General features: G+C 35.1%; 1 protein-coding gene across 1 annotated transcript; it reads left to right on the forward strand.

Moving 5' to 3' along the window:
* Window positions 1–270: 270 nt before the first annotated feature.
* On the forward strand, window positions 271–16,698 carry LOC140827435 (chaperone protein ClpB4, mitochondrial-like). Its single transcript, XM_073190103.1, has 10 exons — window positions 271–602; window positions 7,410–7,628; window positions 7,704–7,941; window positions 9,242–9,437; window positions 10,278–10,332; window positions 11,922–12,072; window positions 12,460–12,768; window positions 14,734–14,999; window positions 15,077–16,006; window positions 16,220–16,698. Exons 1-10 carry the CDS (start codon window positions 339–341, stop codon window positions 16,520–16,522), a joined length of 2,931 nt encoding a protein of 976 aa, XP_073046204.1. The 5' UTR covers window positions 271–338; the 3' UTR covers window positions 16,523–16,698.
* Window positions 16,699–20,375: the final 3,677 nt, after the last annotated feature.

Genomic DNA, 20,375 nt, shown 5'->3' on the forward strand with positions numbered 1-20,375 from the left:
TTTTTTTTTCCGAACGAATGAAATATAAATAATATGAATTTTATTTTGAATTCACTTGATTCGGAAATTTAAATAAATTTTGAAAGCATTAAATTTCAACATTTATTATATGTAAAAAAAATTTAATTTATTGAACGATTTTTGTCCAAACTCAAAATATCTGAAGCAACATTTGGAAGTTTAGGCCTATCTTATAGTAAGAATAATAATAATTTGTTAAGACCATTTATATTTTAATTTTAAATCAGTAAAAATAAAAATAAAATCATAATTTCTGTTTCCCCTGGCACAAGCAGAAGCTTCGAGTACCAAAGTGTTTCACATAGGCGATCGTGGGGATGTTGGCGACTTCTCGAATCTCATCGGCCGCACGGCTGAGCAGGTCGGTGGCGACGGCGCTAATGTGGTCACGTGCTGGGTCACCTGCTTTCAATCCGCTGTGCACCTTGGCGGCTTCTTTTCACTTCCGTGTTGCTGCTAATGGGTATGGATTCTCTTCTACCAAGGCCCCCAAGCCGTTCTTTGAATCGTGCCTCAGCCATATCGCACACCGCTCTGCCCTTGCACGGTCGTATTCTGCATCTGCTGCTGCCACAGGCCAGGTTCTTGTCACTCTGTACTTCGTATCTACAGTAAAATTATTTCAAGTTTTTGTTGATTTTGGTACGGGGTTGAAGCTGAGTTGCTATTACCAATCACCAGGGTTGTCAGTCAGTACCTTTGCATTCCGGGTTTGCATTTTCGCCCTTTACAAAATCCGTACATATAATGCACTAAAAATCTGATCTCCCATCCTTTCTCTCGTCTGATGAATGTTCCTGGGACCAACATATTTGCGTTCTATGATAAGAAGGCAGATCGTACTAATGATGGTTTTATTGAGAGCTGCCATGAATCGCAAAACTTACGGTAGCTGTCCAAGATTTGTAAAGGCAGTTTGAGGGTCATAACAAGTGGTCCAACAGAACAATTTATGACATGGTCAGGAGTCTGCTTGTTATACTCATGAAGGACATGACGTTATTTTAGGTTTTAATTAGTTGCAGAAGACATTTCTTTTCATTATTTTATTTACTGTTTCTTTGGATTGAACTCCTTTGGAGAGGACAACCAGTTACTTTGCAAAGTGATATTGTAGTTTGGTAAAACGATCTGTATAAGGGAAAAGAAATCTCCTTCTTAATTGATTAGCGCACAAATTACATATTGAAATATATAAGCAAGAGCAATAACTGAATATTCCTACAAATCTAAATTTCTAATCCTTATTTAAACTTTGAAAGATTATCTTATTTATCTTATCCAAGATCTTCAACATTCTCCCCTCGAGCTTGATATTATATGTTTGTCGTGCCAAGCTTGGTCTCTAATTCTTTAAAGTGTGGTCGACTGGAGGGCTTTTTGTCAAGATATCTGCCAGTTGCACGTGTGAGAGAACATAGTGGAGATCAACTACTCTCTTATCGATCTTTTTCACTTATGAAATGTCTGTTTATTTCCACATGCTTGGTTATGCTATAGTGCACATGATTCTTAACAATCTTTAAAGCCGTTTGGTTGTCACACATCATCTCAATTGTCATCTCCAATCTTCAATTCATTGAGCAACATTTTAAGCTACACGCCTTCATGAATTCCATTGGACAAAGAACAGAATTCAGCTTCCGCATGACTTTTGGCTACGACTGGTTGTTTCTTTGTTTATCCATGTGGGTAGATTACCCTATAGAAATGAACAATATAAGATGTAGAGCGCCGACTAATATTTCTGATTGTAGCCTTTCTAAAGAGGTGTTCCTTTTTAAGTATCTCAACACTCGATATATGGCTTCCATGTGTTCTTCAGCAGGTTTAGTCATGTACTGACTGACAACACTTACGATGTATCCAATGTCAAGTTGAGTGTGTGATAGATAGATCAATTTACTAACCAATCGCTGTTATCTTCCTTTGTCAACAAGTGCTCGATCCTGATCCATATTTTCATTTGGATCCATTGGAGTGTCGACTAGTTTGCACCCTTTCGTTCCAGTCTCTCTTAGTAGATCTAGAACATACTTTCTTTGTGAAATTGAAATCTTATGAAATGATATAGCCACTACCAGACCCAAAAATATTTAAGATTTCTTAGATATTTCATTTCAAACTCCAAAGGACACCTTTTATACGAGTCATTTATGTTTCATGATTTCCTGTGAGAACGATGTCATCAACGTAGACAATGAGAGCAACGATCATTCCCTCAATGTGCTTCAGAAATAACGTGTGATCTGACTGGCACTGTAGGCATGGTTGTCAATAGCGAGCGTAGCGAGCCGAAGCAAAGCCCCGCGGCTACAGGGCGCTACTCGCACTACACTTCGGGATAGCGAGCGCTATCGTCGCTATCAACGCGATAGCGTTGCTACAGGAAAGAAAAGCCGCAGGACAATTTTTTTTTAAATAATGCAGAAATTTTTTAGGTTCATTTTGCACAATTTTTGGGCCCAATAATATATGAAATCAACACTTATTGTCCTTTTCAAATTCAATCTTATCCATTTCTCCCAATCAACCCTTACATAAATCCTACCATTCTCCACCGCTTCTCCTCTTTTGTTGCTCGTGGCTCGCCGGACATCGGGCTGTCGGCTGCCGGACTTACCTCACATCATCGTCGGTAAATCTATACATCTACACGTACAGGAAGCTCGAAGGCGACCACATCTAAGTCTAGACGGAAAAGGCCGATAGAAACATCTACTACATTTAATCTTGTAGATGAAGAGGATGAATTCCACTTTGATGAAGAAAGTGAAGAAGAGAATGATGTTGAGCGCTATGCAATTTCAAATGAAGAAGATAGTCTCGATCTTGACGAAGAAGATGAAGATGAATTTTAGATTATGTTTTTCTAGTTTTAGAATTGAGGTTTTACATGCTTTCAACTTATATATTTATTATTTAAGTATGAGCAATTGAATTGATGTTAGCATATGCTATATATTATATATTTATATAGTTGTGGTGTTTTACTTTCAAATAATCCTCGCTACGCTATTCGCCATGCGTTATAGTCATGTGCAATCTTTGCGCTACGGGGCGCTATGCGTGATTGACAACTATGACTGTAGGTATATTTCTTTTGTCAACTCATTTGTAAACCGATGAAAGCACTCCCGAGGTGGCTGTTTAAGACCGTATAGAGACTTTTTCAACCTGCACACTTTGTGTTTCACCGCTTCTGTCACAAATTTTGAAGGAATATCCATGTAGACTTTTTATTCCAGCTCCCCATTGAGGAACATATTTTTAACATCTAGTTGGAATAGTGGCCAGTCAAGATTGATGGAAATTGATAGGAGTACCCTGACGATGTTGAGTCTCGCAACATGACAAACGTCTTGGTAATCAATTCCATACGACTGAGTGTATTTTTTTGCAATGAGTCGTGCTTCCCATTAGCCTTGTATTTCAATGTGAAAATCCATTTGCACTCAACTGTCTGTTTTCTGGGGGGAGTTCTGTAATTTGCCATGTGTTATTCTTTTCTAATGCTTTGTTCTCATCAAAGGCAGCAGCTTTCCACTTCGGATCTTTGAGGGCATCCTCGATAGTACGTGGAACCTGTACTTGATCTAAATTGTACACAAAAGAACGATATACAAGTGATAAAAAGTCAAACGAAACAAACTTACATATTGGGTATTGTGTACATGTCCTACTTTCATTTCTTAAAGTAATAGGTCTATAATCAATGTCGCAATGATCTAGTATGGGAGATAGCTGTCAATTTCAGTAGTACCTTGGTCTTTTTAATTGGGAACTGCCCACGTAGAAGTGTTTTATACTGATCGACTTTGTACTGGTTCTTGTTGTCTCTCCGTTTGGATGACCTTTCTTCTTGAATAAACTTTGAGTGTTGTATTTGGGGATGTTGGTAGGTGATTAGGTTTTGGTACATGGTTTGGTTCTGTAGTGACATGGATTGGGTCGACAAATGACGTGTGATCCCAATTTCGATATTCGTCGGTGTTACTCTTTATCTTTTGGAGAAAATTGGGGTGGAAATGTTCATTTTCGAAGAAGGTGACATCAAGAGAGTGATAAAATCTTTTGGTGATCGGGGAGTAACATTTGTAGCGCTTCTGGTTAGGGAAGTACCCTAGAAAAATGCATTTGATGGCCTGGGGATCGAGTTTCCCACGGTGTTGGGAATAAATATGGACGAAGACGGAACACCCAAAGATTTTGAGGGGAATAGAGTTAAGGAGATGTGTTTGGGGAAAGTATTCAAATAGTGACTCGATAGGCGCTTTATAGTTGAGGACACGAGAAGACATTCAGTTTATGATGCAAGTGGCAGTAATCACCGCATCACCCTAATGGCTAGGGACTTTGTATGTGAACAAAAGAGAACGGGTAACCTCAAAGAGACTATTTTTGCATTCAGATAGCCTATTTTGTTGAGGGGTGTCGATACAAGAACTATGGTGTACAATTCCATGGCTGACCAGATATGTACCCAACACAGAATTAAAATAATCACGGGCTCGATCAGTGCGGAGGACTTGGATTTTGGTGGAAAAGTGAGTCTGAATCTTGGAATGAAAATGTTGGAAGAAGAAAGTTGTTTCGGACTTATCTTTCATGAGGAATACTCACGATATTCGAGTATGATTTTCCACAAATAAAAAGAACCAACGAGTACCCGTCACATTTTTTATTTTTAATGGCCCCCAGATGTCACTGTGGATGACTGAGAAGGGGGTCGATGGTTTTTACGGTTGTGGTTTGAAGGTGCTACGTATGTGTTTGGAAAATTGGCAAATATCACACTGAAGTAAACATGGTGTTTATTACCAAACTAGAAAAGTTCGGATGACCTAATTATAATGCCATAAAAAAATATCGATGTCTTTATCGGAATTGATAAGATAACAAGAATTAAGAAAAATTGGTCTTGGAATACTCCGTGGTCCATTCTTGAAGTGAGGCTCCATCCAGTTGAGAAACAAGTTAGCACGCAGATCAGCACTTCTAATCGTCTTCCTCGATGGTAGTTCTTGAAAAGACGTGGAGATCGACATTGATCTTGCTAACAAATAATAAATTAACCGCAAGGTCGGGGACGAAGGGCATATATTGTGAGCAAATATCACGTGAGAGTTGTAAAGAACCAACGCCAAAGATTTTTGAAGTAGAACCATTGGCACACGGATCGAGAGTCGTTACAAGGCTTGCATGAACTAAAGAGGGAAAGATTGCCTATCATATGATCAGATGAGCCTGAGTTAACAATCCATGTAGAATACAAATCCCGTTTCGAGAAAAATGCAAGGGGAAATTCACCTTGATGGGTTGGATTGAGACCGGGAAAGAATTTGAACACCCATTTGGTTTCCACAATCTCCCGGAACTGTGATTTATCAATCAGACACTTCCAATTGTGGGATTCGAATAGATCTAGTTACAACCAGTGTTTGGTGAGGGCATTGAAGTATGCCGTGAAAGTGTCCTCACTCTGGTGCGGATGTCATGAAGCAATCCTTGCACGCCGAATAATTCCAAGTGTAGTCAAGGGCATAATGTGTATCACGGACTACATCCCATCTCTTCGGCAGATTGGTATAGCAGGAAGTTCTCCCCGATATCTGGGACCATGGAATTGATAAGCAAGGAAATAAAGACGTTATCGAAGTTGCCATCAATAGAAGCTGAATGTTTGGAGGAACCAGATAAGAGATCTTCTTTGCCTTTGTCGCAGATGACCATCATGACAAACTGAGACCATTGAAGATAATTCTGGCCATTGAGTTTGTGACAAGTAACGGACGAAATTGGGGTGACATCAGGTGTGGGTGCAAGCGGGTTGGTTGGTGTTTGTTTATCGGAATCAGAGGAGGAAGCCATGTGGCCGTATTTGGTCATGGCTATGACTAGGATTTAACTTGAACGCCTGATACCATGTAGTTTGGTATAGGATCTATATAAGGGAAAATAAATCTCCTTCTTCATTGATTAGCGTACAAATTACATACTGAAATATATAAGCAAGAGCAATAACTGAATATCCCTTAGATCTAATATTTATTATATTCTGAATGAATATCATATTTATTTTATTCAAGATTTTCAATTGATATGCATAGAGGATCTTATTCTATACCATTTTACCACCTTCCAGCTTTTCCGAGATGATCTATGGTGAACATTTTATACACACGGTAGCTGTTTTAGCCTTTTAGTTACCACAGATCCATTCGATTAGATTTTTATCTTGCTTTAAAATTGATTTTGCCTTCTGTGGTGATAGGGTGCAATTGACATTTCGTTGCATATTTTCAAAGGTATTGGTCCTTTTGGCACAAAATATTTTGACCATTGCAATGTCCGTTTGCCATTTGTGCTTCTCGCATTGACGAAGTGACACATATACATTTTATTGGTAGGAATTTCCACCTGAAGTGGATGCCTAGGAGTGTTATCACATTTTATGCTGTCTTTATTCCTCACTTCACCTTGAGAACAAGTTAGTTTTGAATGAGAGAATGATACATGGTGGAAGTTGTGTTAAAGGGCTAGAAGTTGAATAGCGACTCTAGTTTAGCACTAGAGATCATAATTGATGACATAATACATAAGATGAGTATGTTGTCACGCCCCGAGCCCGGGCCCGCGCCTACATGAGTGCACACAATGGGCCCCTATAGCAACTACTTCGTATTCGTCCTCGTTTTACGAAAAAAAATGATTAACCCATGTTGTTATAGAAGTTCATTGTAAGTCCATTATAAACTCATTTTAAATATTTAATTTTTAAGATGTATGATAAGGGGTATCAGAGACGGTCACCGACGAGGAACACCGGGAAATAAGTGCTATGCGGGACAAAGTGCTATGTGCATGAGAGCCACCACTTGAAACCGCGGGGCAAATAGTTTCTCCGCTGGTGGATCGAGGGGTCAGGCTACGACGAGAACGTCACGTTCTGAAGGAGGGATGATTGTGATACTTCTTGTCCCACATCTTAAAAATTATATATTTAAAATGAGTTTATAACGAGCTTACAATGAATTTCTATAACAATTTGGGTTAATCATTTTCGTATAGCGACGACGAATGCGAAATAGTTGCTATATTGTGTGCAGTCACGTAGGTGCAGGCCCGGGCCTGGGGCGTGACATATGTACTCTATTTTATTCTATCTTGTGTCAATTAGTTCTTGTATATTTTGGTTTTTCAGTTGGCTGAGCAATTTTAAATCCAATGTAGATGATGTATTGAAGAGTATATTGGGGGACAAGGAAGTATCACGATTGAGCTTAACTTCCTCTCTATAATCTCATTTTTGTCTCCTATGATTTCTTCTTCCTTCTAATGGCATTTTTGAAGTTAAGAGCACACATGACTATTTAGTTGCTTGACAGATCAGTAACTCTGAGTTTACTGAGATGGCATGGGATGGAGTTATCGGTGCTGTGGATGCAGCAAGAGAAAGCAAACAACAAGTTGTAGAAACTGAGCATCTAATGAAAGCACTTTTGGAACAAAAGGATGGGCTGGCACGAAGAATATTCACCAAAGCTGGGGTTGACAACACCTCACTTCTGCAGTCTATAGACAGCTTCATATCACAACAACCAAAGGTATGAGATATGGGAGCAGATGAACTTACTCTCACGAAAATTGTCTAAAATACTCCTTGCAAATTTTTCTTGCAGGTGATGGGAGATACTTCTGGACCTATCATGGGCTCACATTTAAGTGCTATGTTGGACATTGCGAGAAAGTTTAAGAAAGAAATGGGTGATTCATTTCTGTCTGTTGAGCATCTAGTGTTGGCTTTTCCTTTGGATAAGAGATTTGGATTTCAATTGTTCAAAAATCTCCAACTAAGTGAGAATGCTTTGAAAGATGCTGTTCAATCTGTCCGTGGCAGTCAAAGAGTTACCGATCAGAGTATGTTTACACATACTGTAGGTTAATGTTTGAAAACTTTACCCATACCTGAAAAACGTGTGAAACGAGTTATGTTTGGGTGGGCTAAAATAAATATAAATCAAAATTTTGTCAGTTAAAAAATCATTAGTGAAAAATTAGTGCTTCAAGATATATAAATGTAACATGTTATAATATAAAATATTTAACCCAGTATATAACCGAATAAGGTAAAATGTCAAAAAAAATAAATACGTGTAAATACAATGAAATGAAATAATTTGAGTGATACTATTTTTACTCGTATTCTCATCAAATTCATATATAAAAATATTTGAAATAGATATTAAACTAAGATGATAATATTTATTTTATTTTATTTAAAGAGTTGAAAGACTGACATTTCATAAAAATAGTTCAGTTGATTTCTTTAAATCAAAGAAGAATACCATAACCAATAATGGATAAGAAGAGGATAAAGAAAATGAGCCCTGGAATAGAAGCTTGTAATGAAAATAAAAACTAAAATGGACAATTTTTTTTTTATAGAAGATGAAAGGCTAAGTTGAATTATTTGGTTGAAGCCGACATAAGCAAAGGGATAAAAAGGTTTTTTGGTTGAAGCTCCCTTTTAGAGGTAAAATGATAGAGCTATCCTATGGCCAAAATGAATGGGGCTAGCCAGGGCTGAACGGTTCGTCCATGATGTGAACTAGGTGGAAAGAATCAAATAATATGTCGTGCATCTTTTGTAATCAGAAAATGTAGTGGTAGGCTATTGCTAATATTCAAATTATTAGTTTGACTACTATACAGAACTATCTGACCAGGTTCTGTTTCAAGTTCAATTCAAATAAATTTCTACCTACTACAGTTGGATATTTAATTTTTTAAGCATACTCAATAACCAGAAGGAAATGATTTGTGTTTTTTTTTGTGCTAAATCATTTGGAATGCTGTTGATCCTTCGTTCTTCTAGTCTCAAAAGCATCAGTATGAATACTTCTGCAGCTTCTCTTTAGTAAAACTCAAACTTTGGTTAGGTTCATAAAATAAATTTTCTTGATAGTTTTCTCAAAGAAACAACTGAGTCATGATGAAATATATGTGACAGCTAGAGAGGAACAGTTTTATCAATATTTTATATGATGCGATCTTGCTCATATTTGTCTTTTTCTGCTGGGATTCTTTGTTCTTAGAGGACACATTTTTGCAGTTATTTTCTTTGTCTTTTTCTGCTGGGATTCTTTGTTCTTAGAGGACACATTTTTGCAGTTATTTTCTTTGTCTGATAACTTCATGTTTCTGTAATTCTATATAGATCCGGAAGGTAAATACGAGGCACTCGAAAAATATGGGAATGACTTAACTGAATTCGCCAGACGTGGAAAACTTGACCCGGTTATTGGGCGTGATGATGAAATACGGCGATGCATTCAAATTTTATCGCGCAGGACAAAGAACAATCCTGTGATAATTGGTGAACCTGGAGTGGGAAAAACAGCAATTGCTGAAGGGTACCACATAAATATTTTTTCACCAGATTTCTATCCACTTGTATGCGATCTTCAAAAAAATGCATGAGAATTTCCGTTTAATTTTCCTATATGATTGATTAAATTGTTTATGGTCACACTTGTGTTGAATTATTAGTATATATGTTTACATCTTTTGCGAGCTAGGATTTCAATATTAAAATTATTTTTATCATCATAAAGAATATAAAACAAGCATTACAAGATTACCATTAAGTGGCACTTCCAGAGAAGTCATTTAATGTTGGGATAATGGTTCATGACTGTATGTAAATCACCTGAATAAGTTGCTTGATCAAAGAAATCGAAGATAATTTTTTGACTTTGACTATATTAATTTCCTTGTAACTTTGTGTTGGTTTTGAAATCCAAATATAACTTGCAAATGAGAGGCTATATTTCTTTAGCTTACTTTGCATCATTTGTTGCATTGATTAGTCTTGCAAGACGATGAGATAAACCATCTGACAATAACTTCTTGAGGAAGCTTGTAGGTTATCCTCATGTTTGGTGCCAGATGACTAACAAGTTAAGTACATTGTAAAACATGACTTATTAAGTATTTTTCATGTATGTCTTTGAGTGGTTTCTTTTGTCTTGGAGAGTATTGTTGTGTGAATATCATGTTTCGTGTTAATTGCTTTAAATTTTCTGAATGATGGATGCAAATGTTTTTGCCATGGAAGAAGTAAATGTCATGTTTAAAAACATTTACTTTTTGATTAATTGTGAAGTAATAATGAATATATCAAACCAGTCATCTAGTCATTTTGGAATGTTCAACTTTGAAATGCAAATGACTTGATAACATGGAATTTTCAGGTTGGCTCAGAGAATTGTTCGCGGCGATGTCCCAGAACCTCTTTTCAATCGAAAGGTTATCTCATCCTTACATATTAGGAGATGGATGGAGGATTTCCTTGAGCAATTTTTCAAATTAATTTAATCTATCTTTAGTGAATTTTTTGTTGATCGACTTTAATTATGCTTTTTGAGCGGGTGATAGAGGTGCTTTTCTTTCATGTACTTTTTTCTTAGAGAAATGATGGGGGGAAGTAATATAATTAAAAATTGTCAATGCAAACCCAATGTACGTACTCAACATCATCTTTCTAATCGCGTGTCTTAGAAAAATCTGTCTAAACCTACTTCACTTTTATTTCTCAGTTACATAATGGGGATATTCTTTAGACAATACGAGAAGCTCTGAATACTCCCAACAGAAGAAGACTGTCCTTGAGGTTGATAAATGCCCTGAAAAGAATATGAAGTATGGGAAATAATACACTTGCTTGAAGGGAAAAAGACTGTGGATTGCAAGTGGGCATTCACATAAACACATTGCTAATGCATTGACAATTGGTCATTTTAGGCAAAATTTGAAGATTTCACTACAGTTGGGCACGATAGATATCTAGCAACTTGAGGAGTAGTGTGGAGAAATAGAAATAATTTAATTTGTCGTATATAAACATCTTTGAGGTGGATAAAGTGACATTAGTATATTAACTAAAAACATCCATCATCAACATAAACAAAAAGCATCACCACTCGAAACCAGGCTGCATCATAACCCTTCCGAATTCATCAATCCATTCAATTGGAATTTGTATTAATTGTTAAAGAATGATTTTATTATGTTATAGAATATAGATTAAATTTATTGTGTTTTAGGTTTTGGGATTTAGGTGTTTGAACTTTGTGTGCCCATTAACTTTATATATATATATCTCCTTATGCGGAAGATAACCTAAAGGCATCTCTCCTTACGTAGGTAGATGACCTATTGCTTAATTTAATTTATTCATTTCTTTTCTTATCAAAATGGTATCAAATAGGAATTGACCTTTTATGGGTTTTCTTTTTCTTTCTTCCAAAACCCCAGATTACATAAACTTATTCTTTAATCTAACATAACTATTCTTTAACAAGAATCGACCAAACTCGCCGTTAGAAAAAGGAAAATACTATAGCTAGAGGACCATCACCAACATGATAAACGAGGTCAATAATAGCATAAATTTTGAGCGCAATAGCATTACCCAGTCAAAAATGACTCGGCTCTGAATTAGTGTGCTTATTGTCCTCGATCATTGAATATCACCAAAGAACCACATCCACAATAGTCTGAAAGATCCAAAACATTACCTCCAAAGTATAGTTAAGGCCCATGACAAGATGTCGTCAAGTCTGCAAGGGCAATACAACCCCCTAGATTTTGTCATATAATAGTGGGAAATAATATCATTTGGCAGATCAGCAACCAAGTGGATAGGGTGGGTGGTCCTCAAATGTGGCAAAGAATATGACATTATAAATTTCTTATATCTAGTTTGAGGCTTTGTTATTCGTTAGACATATTAATTTATGTTCTTATGTTGTTTTTTATCCCGTGATTTGTGTTCAATTGGATCATTTACTAGTGATTGTTGTAACTTGTGCAATTTATTGTGCTTATGCATTCAGTTGATCTCTCTGGACATGGGTTCTTTGCTTGCTGGTGCAAAGTATCGTGGAGATTTTGAGGAAAGGTTAAAAGCTGTGCTGAAGGAAGTCACTGCTTCGAATGGGCAGATTATATTATTTATCGATGAAATACATACTGTAGTTGGTGCAGGTTTTTAAATCGTTTAGTCTGTGAGATGTTGGCATCTCATCTTTAAATTTTTCATCGTTTTGCCAATTGTTTGCTTTATGATTCATTGTATATACACATTCAGCAAGTGTTGACTACTACATGCTTGAAATATATTGAACAATAACTTCTCTATTTGCAATGAAATCCCTGAGACTGAAAGTGGTGATTTGGATTAATCACTTTTTTGTGTGGTAAAATCAATTTATTTTATTTCTGTTCCAATAATCACTTGACATATATGGATACATTGTTATTAGCTAGCTTGGTCAGAACCAGAGGAAGTTAATCTGCAAATGTTATTTTTGTTTGTCTATATTTAGTAATGAGTCCTTGATGATGAGTTGTGATTTACAATTTCATGTTCAGGGGCTACCGGAGGAGCAATGGATGCTGGAAACTTGTTGAAACCCATGCTTGGTCGTGGGGAACTCAGATGCATTGGGGCCACCACACTTACTGAGTATAGAAAGTACATTGAGAAAGATCCCGCTTTGGAGCGTAGGTTCCAGCAAGTATTCTGTGGACAGCCATCTGTAGATGACACAATTTCTATATTGCGTGGATTGCGTGAACGATATGAATTGCATCATGGGGTCAAAATATCTGATAGTGCTCTCGTTTCAGCAGCAATTCTTTCAGATAGATACATCACAGAGCGTTTTTTACCAGATAAAGGTATGCTTTGGATTTCTTTTTTAAATCAAAGTTGTTATGCTACAATCATTTTTCATGTAATCGAAATCATGATAATATGTTGTGTGATTTATCATTAATTGATTTGAATCTTTCACAGCCGAATCCTGCATTTACATGAGAGTGATCTAGCGTTAACCCTTGTATTTTTGCCAATAATGATTCAAAAAATGGAAAATGCTTCCAAAATATTTTTTTATTTTTTTGGTGAATCCAATCGTAAAATTGTATGAACCATTTACAAGTGTGGTAAATCATTTTTGCTTGAAGATAATGGACTATTGCCGCTTAGTGTGGTGTATTCAATCCAGAGTTTTGATGACTTTTTTAAATGATGAATTTTTATTTATCTCACAGATTTACTTTTTATGGATTCCTGTATATTTTTTTGGAAGATTTTTAGAGACTTTTTGTAATTTTTTTTTATAGAATTATATAGATTTTGTACCTAATTATAACATATTATTTTTTAAATTTTTTTGAACTAATAATTAATTGACATAGATAACATGTTCAGTTTGATTTTTTTTTTTAAATATACTTATTTAAAAGTTGTATATATGTGAGTTTGTATGTATGTTTGTAAATTTTTAAAAATGCATCACTGTATTAATATGTCTTCATGTGAAAATAATATTATTTATCATTGTGTGGATATAACTTTTTTATAAAAATATGATAGTTTACATATTAAATGAAAATGCTAAAAAGAATTAAAAATCAATTTTCAGTCAAAAAGTTAATAAAAATTTTAATTTATTTGTTAACAAAATTACTATTACTTTCAATTCTATGAACCAATAAAATTTTATGATTTTCTTATATTGTGTAATAATTTTATGAAAAAACTCATAATTATAATTTTAAACCTTATAGAATTTCAAAATTAGAAGTCGTGAAATAAAGAAGTAAAATGTCATTTTTAAACAATAATGGTAAAAAATTATTTTATTAGTTATATCCTATTTTTTTTATAAATTATATCTTAAAATCTTAATTTTATTTCATTTTTTTATCGTGCTTGTTGCGAGACTATTCAATTATGATTTAAACGGCATTATTTTTTTGGATAATCTTTTATTATTATTGAAATTATTGAATATTACATTCATTTCATAAATTAAAAATCACAAAATCAATTATAGAATTCAAAATTTTTTATGATATTAAAATAAAAATTATTAAATAAGCAATCAACGAAAAATATGAAAAATCTGAAAAGGAAAAAAGAAAATGTAATATAGATACATTTTGAAAATGAGAGAGAGTGGTGATGAGAAGAGAGGTGATGTGAAGTGACATTGAAAGAAATGAACAGCTTGTGTATGAGTTACAAGTTTTAAAAATCCATCCAAATCTTTGGGTTGAACCAAAAACAATTTTTGACAATTTATAGTTGTACTTTAGGCTTTAATGTTTGTATGTTCATGAATTCCATTGATTTATTAAAAGTTCATTGAAAATTTGAATACCTCTATTGAGTTTTTAAAAGTTAATGATAAATACCAATTGACTTTTTAAAATTTTACGAAAGTTTATTTTAAAGATAACTAGATTTCTATAGAGTATGTAAAAATTTTGATTGAATAACTCTAGACTTTTAAAATCTACAAAAGTTATTAATTCTCCTACATTATGTTCCTCTTCTCTATTGAAAATGAAATAACTATACTAGAAAGCCAAGAAAAGATGGGCATACATTCTCGTGTTTGTTCGAATCATCAATATTCCCTGGAAATTTCGTTTTCCAAGAAACAACTATTTCTTCTTTGATGTACTTCTTTCCAAACGTTTGTGTGCTATGTTATCTTTCCACCCAGAGGGCTGGGGGTAGAGCTGTAGAAGATAAGTGAAGGGTCTTCCTGGGTCTACACTCTATATGTAAATTTGTTGCTCCAGAATTTCGTTTATACTACTACGTTAAAGGTAATGTTTGTTCTATTTTAGCCATTGACCTCGTTGATGAAGCTGCTGCCAAACTGAAAATGGAGATCACATCTAAGCCTACTGAGTTGGACGAAATAGACAGGCTTGTCTTGAAGCTGGAGATGGAAAAGCTTTCTCTGAAAAATGACACAGACAAAGCTTCTAAAGAGAGATTTGTCAAATTGGAACACGATTTAGGTGCTCTTAAACAGAAACAAAAGGAGTTAAATGAGCAGTGGGAAAATGAGAAAGTTCTCATGAACAGGATTCGGTCAATTAAAAAAGAGGTGATAAGCTCTGCAGAATTTGATGACTATCATCTCAAACTCATATTGCCTTGTACTTATTGAAATTCTTTGAATAGATTGACAGGGTTAACCTAGAGATGGAAGCTGCTGAGCGTGAGTACAATCTTAATCGTGCGGCTGAACTGAAATATGGGACGTTAATATCTCTACAACACCAGCTTGAAGAAGCTGAGAATAACCTAGCTGATTATCGGAAATCTGGAAAATCGCTGCTGCGAGAGGAAGTCACAGATCATGATATTACTGAAATAGTGAGCAGATGGACTGGCATTCCAATATCTAATCTGCAGCAGACTGAGAGGGAGAAGCTTGTCTCTTTGGAGCATGTCCTCCACGACACAGTTGTTGGCCAAGATATGGCAGTAAAATCAGTGGCTGATGCAATACGTCGTTCAAGGGCAGGCCTTTCTGACCCAAATCGGCCGATCGCAAGCTTCATGTTCATGGGGCCAACTGGTGTTGGTAAAACTGAGCTCGCTAAAGCTCTTGCCCGATACCTTTTCAACACTGACAATGCGCTAGTACGGATTGATATGAGTGAATACATGGAAAAACATGCAGTTTCTCGGTTGGTTGGTGCACCACCAGGTTATGTTGGTTATGAAGAAGGCGGACAGTTGACGGAAGTAGTCCGAAGAAGGCCATACTCGATAGTTTTGTTTGATGAAATTGAAAAGGCACATCATGATGTTTTCAACATCCTTCTACAGCTGTTAGATGATGGGAGAATAACCGATGCTCAAGGACGGACAGTTAGTTTCACCAATACTGTTGTGATTATGACATCAAACATTGGGTCCCATTATATACTTGAAACTCTTAGAAATACACAGGATAACAAGGATGAAATTTATGATGTGATGAAAAGACAGGTTATTGAATTAGCCAGACAAACTTTCAGACCAGAGTTCATGAATCGTATTGATGAGTACATTGTCTTCCAGCCTTTGGACTCCAAACAAATCCATAAAATTGTTGAAATACAGGTAACAAAAGCTTTCATCGAGACATTAAATTCCTATTTAAAACCTGTAATTTATGCTCTCCTCGGTTGCTTTAGGAGCTTCTCTCCATCTTTTTTTGTTGAAACACTTCAAGTTTTTGCCAGTAGCATACTTCTCCTTTTATAAAATTGATTAGAGATGTACCTTCTGCAATTAGTTTATCTAAATATATCAGATGACACCATTCATATGCAGCTTTGTCGCGTAAAAGAGAGACTTAAACAGAAGAATATTGACTTCAACTACACAGAGGAAGCTGTCAATCTTCTCGCAATATTAGGCTTTGACCCTAACTTCGGTGCAAGGCCTGTAAAACGGGTGATACAACAGATGGTTGAGAATGAGATTGCCATGGGAGTCTTAAGAGGGGACTTTAAGGATGAAGACTCGATTGTCCTCCATGCCATCCCAGGAGCTAAAGACATTCCAACTGAGAACAGATTGTGCATTAAGAAGATGGAGAACTTGTCTGTCCATACCTTGGCTGTGAATGATTGAACCTTGTTTTGCATGGTTGTAATGCAATTTTTTTACCAATGTATGCATATTTTGTATGAAGAATAACGAAACATTCGTCCTAATGGTGACCCTTTTTCGATAAGTATATTACTACATCAAAGAGTTCGGATTTTAGAGACTGTAAATTGATTAATATACAAGTGAAACTTAAAATTTCTTATTGTCACAAAGTTCTCTCATTTTGTTGCATTCCTTTTGCCGTCGTAGAGACTGTAAACTGATTAATATATTGCATGGAAACGAAATCATTTCAGACTTTCAACTGCTGCAATAATCTTATAAATTAAATTAATAATCTGATGTTATTTTATTCATAAGGGAGTACGATTAACTTTTTAAACTTCTTATTGGCTTGTACTCTCAGCTTTTTGGAGCTTTTAGGCAAATCTTTAGATGCATTTCTTGATAACGAGCTATGTTTGCCTAAATATCTGTCTTTATAGTTGCAGTTTCAATTTTGGTTGCTGCTTAATCTCGTGTAAATATTTTTCACTAGATTCGTCATATGTGCTAGAGCATGAAGGACAAAAGTAAAATTTTCTTAATTCAAAGTATAAAAGACCCATGAGATTCGATGGAAGAATGAAGTTGACGCTGATTGAATCGCAGTTTGGTCCCAAAGCTAATAGGGTGTTCATTTATAAATTTGAGAAAACAAAATTTGATATACCGAACTAAAATTTATTAAAACCGAACTAAATCGACCGTCGCACACTTCTAAAGACTAACTAATTTGGATGATTGAGTCATCACGATTTTTTTTTTAAAAAAATAGTATTAGGACTAGGGTTTTCAAAACCGTATCGGTCTGTCCGGTTCGATCGGGAACTGGTTCATTATGAAACATTCTAAAAAACTATTTAATGGGTTAAATCAGTCAAAAACTAATCGGAGCGGTTATAAACCCGTAATCCTGTAGGTTTTTGTTTTTGTTTTCTGAAAAATTACTTTTTTATTTTTTATTTTTAAGATCTTAAATTTAATATTTAGTTATATATATATACACGATTATTTGAAATTTGAACTTAGTTAAAAATAGTATTTTAGTAGTACTAGAGTTTATTTAATCTACTGTTTAAGTTTTTTTAAAAACTATATAACTATAATTGGTATTTTTAATATATGTTTATAATTATTTAGTTTTTAAAATACGACAATATTTTTTTTGAGAACCCGAAAATTTCAGTATCAAGGGAAAAATTGAGCAGTACCAGCTAGCATATTTTTCAACGGATAACAAAACTCAACAGCAGATCATTTCAAGCGAGCGGATTTTAGCAGTCAAAGTTCAGCAGCCGAGATTCCAACAGACCACTCAACAGTCCGCTGTTGATTATGATCCAAACTCGTAACTGAAACTTTAACTCGAAATCATGGCATATAATGACAGATAATAACCATTAAATAGGAGGCTAACAGTCAGATTATTGCCTATAAATTACATACAAAATTCTGAGTAAGTATTACACAAATCCTGAGTATATCACTTAAAATTCTAAGCAAGAATCAGCCTTAGTTTGAACAGCATACCATTAGCAAGAACAAATTTTTCCCAGGTGTAAACCGAAATTATTTTAGCAAATTCAAGTAAGTTTTCTTTCTGTTTTAACTCTTGATAATCGTTTTAAAACCAACCAGCATATACGTATGAATTTTGAAATATGTTTTTCTGAAGCACTGAAAATTTTGAACTAACATTATGAATATATATTTTGAACATGCCTCATTCCTATTATTGCTTATTTTTGCCTCATCCTTTAGATGATTAAAATATAAGAGACTGATATCAGTTAGCCATGAAATTAATAACATGTTCGGTGCATAAAATGATACATGGTTTTGAAGTTTCAGAAATTTGTACTTCTTAGGCTTGTTATTTTTTGAAAGTATATTTGAGAGCAACGTCGGTGTTGATCACCTCAGTTCGGTGGCATGACGTTGAAGTGATATAAGAGAAAACCAAGTTTCATAATCTGGCCAGGAGGAAATTCAAACTGTAAAGGATTATAAGTTTTTATACACTACTGAAATTATAGACAGTGTAAAGTTGGGCAAATCAGTAGGGAAAACTGTATATGAATGAATTCAGTAGATCTTCGCTTATTTCCGTAGGGTGTCTGAAGATGGAAATTAGTAGCCTAAATTAAGTATTCTAAAATCAGTAGCCTGAATTCAGTAGTCCAAAATCAGTAGCCTGCATTTAGTATACCGAAACCAGTTGATCATAAAACATTATACTGAAACCAATAGCCTTTAAATCACTAGTCTTAACCAGTAGCCAATAGACCTGGAATTTAGTAGACCTGGTTTCAGCAGATCTTGGATACAATGATCTTGATTTCAGCAGAAATAGAATTCGGCAAAGGTGAATTCCAGGAGACGTTGTCCAGTAGACCTTGCTAATCTAATTTATCCCATAGAAGTTGAGGTGTTTTCCACACAAACTTCAAACGACCTTAAATTTTGATCCAAGAGGAATTTTGACTATTATAATTACCGGCGAAATATTTTTTCCGAGATGAACCTAAACAAGTAGTTTAATTGTAGCAGCACCACCGACGAAGCCCAAATTCCTTCGTTTTCATAAAGATATCATCGAATTTTCTAAAATTTTCCATTGTTCCCAAAATTTTGAGAAATTTTCATTTTCAAACCACTCAATATTTTTGCATCAAATTTGGTACACTTCATGTTCGTGATTGAGATAATTTTTAAGAAAAATTTCATCCAATTATTAGATAGTTTAATTTTGTGCTATTTTTCCAAACTCACTCTTTTGTCCATCAAACATTACCTACTTTGATTGATTTTAATTATATCATTGGTTGACATTAGCATGACTTAGACATTTATAACATTATGCTGAATATTTCTTCTCATGTTTTGGGTGTATGATATAACTGACCAAGCCACCTATGTTAAGTGCCTAGAGAAGAAGATAAAGCAACTAAAGGGACACAACTTATGTTTGGAACTTGACAAGGATGAACTACTGTGTAGAGATGAGCATTTCAAAGATGACATTGAACGCTTTACTTACTACTTACATGAGGCAGAAGAGAAGCATAAGATGACTAAGGAAGAATTGGAAGATTCTCAAGAGGCTGTCACCGAACTCACCGACATGCAAGACAAGACAACTTGGTTATGAAGATCCAAACACTTGGGAATCAAAAAGCTCTGTTCATACACCAACTTACTCAGTATCGTGAGCAGACTAATGCTCAAATTCAGGAACTGCAGAACATTGTTGAGGTTTTCAGCGACCAGAATGATGTTCTGCTTAATCAAGTTGAACACCTACAAATGGTGATTTCCATCAATGCAGAAGAGGAAGCTGAAGAGGATCCCAAAGAAGGACCCGATAAAGATCTAATGGAATTAGGATTGAGAGAAGTTATAGACTGAGTCATTAGTAATTGACTGCAATAAAGATATTCAATCCATTATCTTTCATCATTGATTGTAGACCTTTCTGATTGAAATCAATAAATGTTTATTTAATCTATTGCTCCATTGATTGATTTCATCTACGAGCCACTGTTAATTCATTTGTCTTTGCTTGTAATGTAAACATCTTAGAAACTCTTATACTTGTAGGAAATTGACATAAGACCAATTCGAAACAATCGTAACCCGTGATACGACAACCAAAATCACAGCCGCAATGATGAAGATGCACCACCACCACCAAGTTTTGGCCTTAGTCAGGCGGACTTAATGGCATTGCCATTGTAGTGGCAACCACACTCCAAGAGTTTGTCAACCCTAATACTAATCAGCCACTACCTCCAGCTCAGAACGGGTCCAAATACCAATATGAGTTCCTATG

The sequence above is a fragment of the Primulina eburnea genome, chromosome 1 (assembly GCF_022965805.1).
Source record: "Primulina eburnea isolate SZY01 chromosome 1, ASM2296580v1, whole genome shotgun sequence".
Lineage (NCBI taxonomy): Eukaryota > Viridiplantae > Streptophyta > Magnoliopsida > Lamiales > Gesneriaceae > Primulina > Primulina eburnea.